The sequence below is a fragment of the Nanorana parkeri genome, unplaced genomic scaffold, assembly GCF_000935625.1.
Source record: "Nanorana parkeri isolate BGI_ZX_2015 unplaced genomic scaffold, ASM93562v1 scaffold67, whole genome shotgun sequence".
NCBI classification, from domain to species: Eukaryota; Metazoa; Chordata; class Amphibia; order Anura; family Dicroglossidae; genus Nanorana; species Nanorana parkeri.
The window spans coordinates 71,302-80,247 of NW_017306335.1; the positions used below are offsets into that span (position 1 = coordinate 71,302).

General features: G+C 43.5%; 1 protein-coding gene across 1 annotated transcript in view; it reads left to right on the forward strand.

Moving 5' to 3' along the window:
- Positions 1-8,946, forward strand: part of CACNA2D4 (calcium voltage-gated channel auxiliary subunit alpha2delta 4) — a 169,104-nt gene that overhangs the window by 48,356 nt on the left and 111,802 nt on the right. The window contains exons 18-27 of the mRNA XM_018576417.1: positions 1,198-1,278; positions 1,529-1,603; positions 2,166-2,252; positions 4,182-4,253; positions 4,424-4,485; positions 4,595-4,662; positions 5,483-5,528; positions 6,326-6,423; positions 6,993-7,086; positions 8,651-8,743. Of these exons, the coding sequence (XP_018431919.1) occupies positions 1,198-1,278; positions 1,529-1,603; positions 2,166-2,252; positions 4,182-4,253; positions 4,424-4,485; positions 4,595-4,662; positions 5,483-5,528; positions 6,326-6,423; positions 6,993-7,086; positions 8,651-8,743 (776 nt within the window). The remainder of the gene's footprint in view (positions 1-1,197; positions 1,279-1,528; positions 1,604-2,165; positions 2,253-4,181; positions 4,254-4,423; positions 4,486-4,594; positions 4,663-5,482; positions 5,529-6,325; positions 6,424-6,992; positions 7,087-8,650; positions 8,744-8,946) is intronic.

Consider the following 8,946-nt stretch of genomic DNA (forward strand, 5'->3'; position numbering starts at 1 on the left):
ATATATATATATATATACTGTTTATATGGACTGTTTATCTGTCAAAATAATTTGAATTCTGTTCAGCCACACTGCCAGGAGGGAGGCGCTACTATTTAAAGTTGTAGCTTTGCATTACACCTGCCCGCTGCATTCTATTGCAGTCTTTAGATGTGGTGGCTGCATTACTTTTCTTTTTTGGGGATTTTATTCTTTCATTTTCAGCTGGCAATCCTGCCAGTAATACTCTTCCTGTCCTAGGGTGACAATGTTTACTACTTTGTATCTATTGAGGTGCTGCATTGTCACCCTAGACTTCTCTCCTGATTTGGACTACAAACACCCCTGTCTCCCTTACATTGGGGTGGAGGTTTTCTGTAGTTCACAGAAGATAGCTGGTAAGATGATAAGATTGTTTGAGGCATCATTTTAGTACACAGTAAGTTACAGTCACACTGGTTTTCTATCGGGATTAAAGGGCTTCTTTCTAATTGAAAAAAAAATGTACTTAACCCGATAAAAGAAAACAAATGCAGCCACTACGTTTGAGAACTGGTAAGCTGCAATATCTGACATTTGTGTTCTTGTGTTCAGATATCATAAAGCTGAGCTCTGGGGAAATTAAAAAATACAGTGCAATACCCTGTACTGCAAGGGTTAAATGCTTATTTTTGTTGCGGGTACCAGTAAAAAGCACCTTTACTCACCTAATCTCTGAGCTGTGACATCATCATGAACAATGCAGGACCATCAGTCCTGCATTGTAACTGGGGACACCAAGGGCCCACCCTCAAGCTGAAGCGTTGGAGAGATGAGGTGAGCGCTGGCTGCCGGGGAAGGGGCGGTGGCCAGTGAGGAATATAAGGTGTTAGGGTTCGGGTGCTTTTTACCGGTACCCTAGTACGCTAGTAACTAATAAGTTAGCATTTCACCCTTGCAGTGCGGAGGGGACCCCATTGCAAGATTAATTTTTTTTTCATATTCCCAGAATGCAGCTTTAAGGAAATTTTTACTTTAGGTTCTCTAATTAAAAAATGGGCAATTTATTTAGTGCATGTAAAATATATATAATAATGATTATTTACTATAGGTGATGTGGATATATAAAATGAGTGCATGTTCTGCTGTAACAAGAACTATAGTCAATGCTGCTGTAGCTGTTCTGAGTTATTATGTACGAATACCCGTTAAATGATTGTGTGTCTCCCATCCCTGCAGAGATCGGAGGGAATCCTTTTAGGGGTTGTTGGGTCTGATGTCCCCCTGCGGGAACTGTTGAAGTTGGCGCCCAGGTACAAGGTGAGCTCCTACCTGAAACATTGAACTTCCACTGATCAATCATTTTCTACATGTGTCTGTAGCAACACCTGGTGGCAGTATGATAAATTACATCTCTGGTTCAGGCTGCACTTTGTTCAGACCAGTGGAAAAAGCATTTTGTGTCAGAGTGGACCTGTCATCTCCCCACATGCGGCTTATTCAAAATATTAATGTTAAATAGTGAAACTTCTGAAAATAATGATTTTAGAAGTTTCGTTCTTATTCTCAGCTTGGCGTCCATGGTTATGCCTTCCTGAACACGAACAATGGCTACATACTGTCACATCCCGATTTACGTCCACTGGTAAGTACCTGTGAAGGACCAACTAAGAATTCAGGAATTGAACAAAATGTCAATTTTTCTATATTTAGATTTTTTGTTATCCTCTATAATGGGGAGAAAAGTCTTGTGACACCATCCCACTGTCATTACTCATTACATTGACTTTGAATGATCACATGAGAACACAGGGGTGGGCAAACTCCGGCCCTCCAGCTGTTGTGGAACTACAAATCCCATGAGGCATTGCAAGATTCTACAGCCATAGGCATGACTCCCAGAGACAGATGCATCTTGGGGTTTGTAGTTTCACTACAGCTGATGGGTTGGAGTTTGCCCACCCCTGTGATAACATCACACAGCCAACTTCCACTGCATTGGCTCTGAGAGGTCATGTGACTTTTACAGCCTTGCCTCTAAATTCCCGTCATCATCACAGTGCAATATTTTTTTATTACATTGGCTATAAATGATCACATGTCATCACAGTTCCAGTAAACTTTCTGATTTTAGCACAGTCGCAGTGTTTGCCATCCCATCTAGCCTACACTTGCTTCTAAACGCCAATATATGTCTTATCTTCCAGTATAAGGAAGGCAAAAAACTGAGGCCAAAGCCAAACTACAACAGCGTGGATCTGTCGGAGGTGGAGTGGGAAGATCGAGATGAGAGTGTAAGTGATAAAACCACAAAGTTGGAAACAAAATCACCATATTATAATGCATCTAAAGCAGTGGTTCTCAACCTGTGTAACCTCAGGACTCACATTTGTCCGTGGCCATTAAGTCGTGACCCAAGTCATACTGCAATGAAACGCACGGCATTAGGGTACCGCACATTCAGGTGCGGGCTTACGAACTGTGGGAGGTGCGTTTGGGGTACCATGAATGGTAACGCAACACATTTCCCACACCAGAATGCACAGATGGTGCGATTGCATGGTACTGTGCGTTCATCGCATAGAACTATGCGATGAACGCACTGTACTAGTGTGAATGGGCTCTCAAAAATACTGACATACATAAACAACCACGGATACATTCTCACACACACATACACACTCTAAAAAATGTTTTATAAGGTCCACCCGGTCTTCCTACCTTTACAAGAACTGGAGTGGACTCTCAGCCTGGGGTCCAGTGTGGGCTGCTGTGCTGTGACACAGCTCCATCCATATGTGTATTGCTTGTCCAGCTCTGTTGAGTGCCTTGTAGAGGTGCTGAGAGCCAGAATATGGTGTCGCTCCAGTCCGGGCACCTCTATAGCACACGTGAGGGAGCTGTAAGCAATGCATGTATGGAAGGAGCTCTCTTGCGGCCATAGCCCCATCCCATCCCACCTCAAGCTGACACTTGGTGCCAGCACCATATTGTGAATGGCGCAAGAACTGACAGTGATGCAATAGGGGGAGGCTGAGGAGACCCTCACCTAGAAAAGTGGAAGGCATGCAGTGACCCACTGAATACAGGGTCGCGACCCACTTTTGGGTCACGTCCCACCAGTTGAGAACCAAGGCTCTAAAGCAAACCTAAGTTGCATGATGCATGTGAATTAACTAATGCAGTAATGGAGGAGAGGTGTGGAGGTGTGCCTTGGCATTGGGTTTTCCTAAAAGTCAAGATTTGGAGAAAAAAAGAAAATGCATCCCTTAAAGAGAACCTGTCATTTGAACATTCTTCACTGTGCACACCTCTGCCTTTTTAGTATTCCTTCTTTGAGTGCCCCACGGGCGCCTAGACCCCATAAGGTAATGTACATTCCCTTCAGTAGGTCACAAAGACCACAGACTTGTATTTTGGGATGGAAAGCAGAGAGGTGCATTTCTGAGTGCTAATTGGGACCAAAGTAGAGATATTAAATATTGCTGGCATTCTTAGTTCCGTAGCGTCCGAGCCCGCCACGTTCATGTCAGTTTGCATTGTTTATTCTACTGATAGGGGTGTCTTTAAATATGGATGTTTTGCTGGTCTTATGCAAAATGCATTTTCAACTAAGGTTTAAAAACAACATATTAAAGAATTTGTAGACGCATGACCCATCGTACCCCCAAACCTCCCTCTTCCCCCTCTAGATCATGTCTCAGCATTATTTTGTCTTTTTCTTGAGCAAGTTTTTGCTTACTCCCTGTGACTTCACCATCAGGCCTGTAAATGTTATGCAGGGGGCAGCTGCTTACGGCTCAGTTCTTATTGACATAGGAACAACCCAATAACTACATCTCCCAAGAGCCTTTTCCCTACATGAAGGATGTGTGCAGGCTTTTGGGAGTCAAGGCAGCAGGTATTTTGCTGGGAAAGATATCAATGTATGCATTTGGAGAGAGACAGAGAAGGGTGGGCATAGAAGGAGTTTTGTAGTCCAGTAGGCAGGACTGACAAATCTGCTTGGGATTTCAGTGCAGCAGGGGCACTGAGTGAAATTAGGGGCCCACTGGATTTCGGGAACATCAACAGGTATGTTTCTCTTGTTGCACCAATCTTAAACAAATAAAACATTGGGAATGTTCATGTATTGCAGAGATAGTCTGAGGTTGTGGGAGGTCTGAATTGTGTTTGGGGGTGACCGGTATTTTGTGGTGGCCTTATTTTTGTCCCTCACACAGCTCCGGACAGCCATGATCAATGGAGAGACAGGAACGCTCGCCATGGATGTTAAAGTCACTGTCGATAAGGGGGTAAGTGGATCTTTTTGGTGCTTGCTCAGGCCATGTCTACGCATTGCTGTGGATGGAAGCTTGCAATCACTCGCCTGATCAAATTTTTTTATGACTGGACGAAGGGACATCTTTGAAAGTCTTTGAAAAGGAGCTTTTTATTAAATGCCACTTGTGTTTTGTTTTTGCAGAAGCGTGTTCTATTTATGACCTGCGACTACTTCTTTACGGACATCAGCGACACTCCTTTCAGGTGGGTACATGTGAGCTATCATTCACGGGTCCTCCGGATTTAGGCAATTCAGCCGATGTATGTGAAACATAAAGGAAACATAACTCATCTGAATTTGCTCCCTTTGCAGCCTTGGAGTTGTTCTGACTCGAGGTCATGGGGAATACATCCTTATCGGAAACACGTCTCTGGAGGAAGGTAGGAAATCGATGAAGAGATCATTTTATTGGAGTGTTTTATATATTTCTAAATGTTTAGACCAGTGTTAGCCAATTGTGGACCTTTCATATAAATGATATCCACTAAAACCTTCATCTAAATACCTTGGACGTATTTGTGGTCCTCCCTCCCACCCGGCCTCAGGTGTTCTGTTTTATGACAGTCGGATCCTGCTCTGTATCTCAGGAACTACTGCAGTGGTTTCTAGTGTAAATGATTCCAGCAAACACTGTTTACAGGAATTTTGATAAACTCTTTTGAGCAATATTATTGTTAGAACATCATAATACCAGTTCTATGTGCAGATCCTTCAATCTGCATATAACATCAGCTAAAGCAACCTCACTGGGAAAAGAAGGGTTTATTTTGTAATTTCTATTGAACCCCTTTTAATGCTTGCTTAAAGGGTTAGTTTATATTTCAATAAAATGCACTATACCGTCAGGGGTGCACTGTACTTTTAAAATACTATGTAGCTTTAAAGTGTATAGTTTAATTTAATGTAATTACCTTACCTGTAGGCATGGGCATTAAAACGTAGTTTACCCACAGCCTGGCTGAAAAACTACTACTGGGAGAGATCAGTGCAGCCCTGACTGTGATCTGCCTTAAGACCTTTGCATGCAGTGTGCTCTCCCTCTCCTGGTTCAACTTTTGCATGCATTGAGGCACATTGTGTTAGCCAAGCTATTCAAAATGAATGTAGAAAGAGTACAAGTAGAGTGTTGAGTTCTAGGACAAAACATTTTTGTGTTTTGTATTCTCTATGTTCTCTGCATCTCATTGTTTTATCCATCAGGACTTCATGACCTCCTCCACCCTGACCTGACCCTGGCCAATGAATGGTGAGTGGGATATTTCCTGTAGGGTGACACTGCATCAATATCAGCTTAAAAAGGGAATGCAAAGCAAGGATTTGTAGGCCTTTCTATATACAGCAGGTGGAACTATAGGCTGTTTTATCACATGGTTCTCTATCTTTGGCTATTTGCCTGTTTACAGTCCTCAGTAGATGAAAGGTGCAAATTACACACTGTCTGGGTTACTCCTCCATTGTCATGCAGCTCTATCTGAGGTTTTATTCAGGAAAATAGAACATCTGAGCAGGCAGTATCTTCTTCTGTCTTGTCAAATTAGCAACTCCTTAGTGCTCTGTGAATTATTTGGCTTAAATGCTTATTTCTAAGACAAATATTTACATATTGTAAACAGATCAAACAAATATAAACCATCAGTGTAAAAAGTTTTAACTTTAACTGAAAGATTAATTTTACAGCATTCACATTACTAATAAAATCCGGTACTTACCTTCTTTGCTTTTCCTCACCACCCTACACCGTCCATGCCCCCCTCAATCACCTTCTTTAGGTTTTGACTTACTAAAAAAGTTGCAATTTACATAGGGGTTACATGGGGCACCCCCAAATCCAAACTCCACCACAGTGATTGGACACTCAGGGACTGAGTACTGTATTGGAGGAGCAGGTGGCAGTGGAGTGTCTTATATTTCCTCAGTTTTTCTCTGGGCTGTCTTTTTTTTGTAATGCTGATCACAAGCTTTGCTATTGATATGAACATATTGATATTGGACTTCAGCATTTTTTGTGGGTCCATGTCATGTTACTGCATCTTTTTCTCCCAGGATTTACTGTATCACGGACATTGACCCAGATCACCGCAAACTGAACCAGCTACAAGCCGTCACTCGCTTCCTATTGGGGGAGGACCCAGACCTGGAGTGTGAGTGACACCTTCCTACCCCCTACAGACATCATTAGTACAATAATATGCAATCTTTTTGGGATATGGGACAATGGCTGCATACTGCTTAGAAGAGGACCTGTTACCTGTCTATAGTGGGATCAGCTATTTTGTGATGTTGGCTTGGCAAATTTGTGAAATTAATTACTCTATTTATCAAAGTGTCTGAAATAGGAACTGTTTGTGTTCCTACTGAAGAATATTTGAGTGTGACTAGAAACTAAACTTTGATCTGATTGGTCAGTTGGGGTTGATACGGGCAAGTACGGTTCCAAACATTTTGTTAAAACTGTCCTTTTTTTTTCCGGTCCATTGGTCCAGCTGGAGCTAATGATGTTGCTGTGGCACATGGTGGCTCATGCTGCGGTGATGTCGCCAGCAAATAGAAAGGCTGCATTATCTATAAACTGTCATAATGGTTTTCCGCTTCAAAAAGTCTCCCATCGCTGTGCTTTATTCACATCTGGTTCATACTAATCTTTACATTTCTTCTTGGGTGAAAGAGAAAGGGTTTTGGTTTTGGGTCGCTCATTACTCTCCTCTTGCAGGTGATGAAGAACTAGTGAAGGAAGTTCTGTTTGATGCCGTTGTCACCGCACCGCTGGAAGCTTACTGGACGCAGGTGGCTCTTAATCTATCCATGTGAGTATAAAAAATGATTTCCCATTTACAAATCTGCAGGTCTTTCTTAGTAAGTTGCTGCAGAAAGTCTGGGTGGTTGCTTGCTGCATGTGTGAAACATGGAGATTGCCATATCTGACCTCTCCTAGGCTGCCATGTTAATCAAGTGGCTTCAAAACTTTGAGTCATAGTTTAGAACAAGTATAGAGATAATGATTCCTTTTTTCCCCCAACTTTCATTTGCTACGTGTATATTCTGGTCAGTGACTTGAAAGTACTGATCAGACACTGCCAGGCAATTGGTATTTTCAGGCAGCAGCAACAGCGGCCTTTGTCTGATGACCGGTGTACTTTCTAGAGATCTTGTCAGGTCTCTAATGATTTCATGCCTGCACCACCCTGTAATAGAAGGCAAATAATCTATCTGATGGCCCTTGTCTTCTCCCTCTGCTCCATTCCATTACTGCAGCCTCCAAAGCCTCTACGGCATTTGACACTTCCAGAAGTGTCAGATTCCTGTGTCCCCCACCTCATGCTGTTGTTTCTTCATCTGATCCCCCTATGTAACTGCTGAGTCCTGCAGTGGAGTGCAGATGAAGGAACCAATGTGGAGTGCATAGTCACCCTGCAAAATGTGGACTGGATGTCTGGGCTTCAATCAGAAATGGAGTAAGTCACCAGCACACTGTCTTCTTCAGAAATAAAGCTCGCCATTGAAGGTTTTAGAGGTATTTGCAGGGGTCATTGTGTACTTTAAAAGCATCAGACACTCAGGTGGGTTGAGCAGACCTCACTCCAGACACAGACCAAGCCAGGGCACCATGACCACAACCACTTTGGCAGTGGGACCTTAGAACCTCATAAGTGTTACTGTTTTTGTGATCCACCCTGAAAAGGGGACACCCCAGGTCCCAGGAGGAACCCAAGTCAGAAACAACCTCTGCCATGTTCTGTGAGCTAGCTGAAGGATTAGCAGGCAGCCATATTTGTAAAGGGGAACTGTCTTGTATGTCAACTTAAGGTCCCCACACACCTTGCGATAATCGCGGGCAATCCCGCGATCGTACGATTATCGTAAGGTGTGTGGAAGCCGTGCGACCTCTACTACTGTAAGGTCGCACGACTTTTAACTTACGAACATGTTCGAAAACCCGCCGAGCATCGTACGATGTGCGGCGTGTGTGTAGCATGTTCGTACGATAAAAGCCGGACGGCCGGTGTGCAAAAGCGCACACTGCCCGTTCGGCAGTGCGGTCATCAGAAGCCCGCCCCTCAGGGGGGCGCGGCTTGCGATCATCGCAAGTACGATCTGCCTGTCCAAGATAGGCAGATCGTACGTTTTTTTAAGTACCTTACAACCCTCGCAAGACAAAAGTTTTGCTATGGTTGTAAGGTGTGTGCCCAGCATTACTATTCTCTCATTATGATACTGTGTTGCACCTGTTCTCAGTGAGCGACCATCATCTCTGTTGGAGCTATTCCCTGTTCATTAAAGGTCACTGATTTCCACCTGCTTTGCTGTTCGAGCTGTTTCACTTTACTTTTATTCCCAGATAACTCTTGCATATCTTTTCTTTTGCTGCAGAAATGAGGACGGGATCGAGGTGGCCTTTCTGGGCACCCGTGCTGGGCTTATTCGGAAAAATCTGTTTGTGGGAGCGGAACTGATGTCTAACAGGTGAGTTGTGCTTTGTCAGGGTTAATAAAAGACAAAGAAGGGCCCTTTTCCAATGTCACCAGGACAGGGGCCCAACATGAGAACAGCAGGTAATTAAAGCTGAATTGTTCAAGATGTTAAAGAACCCATCTTTGTCTCCTATTGGCCTGTTAAGTCAATTGACTATTTCCTCCATGAGGGGGGGGGGGGGGGGGGGAAAAAAC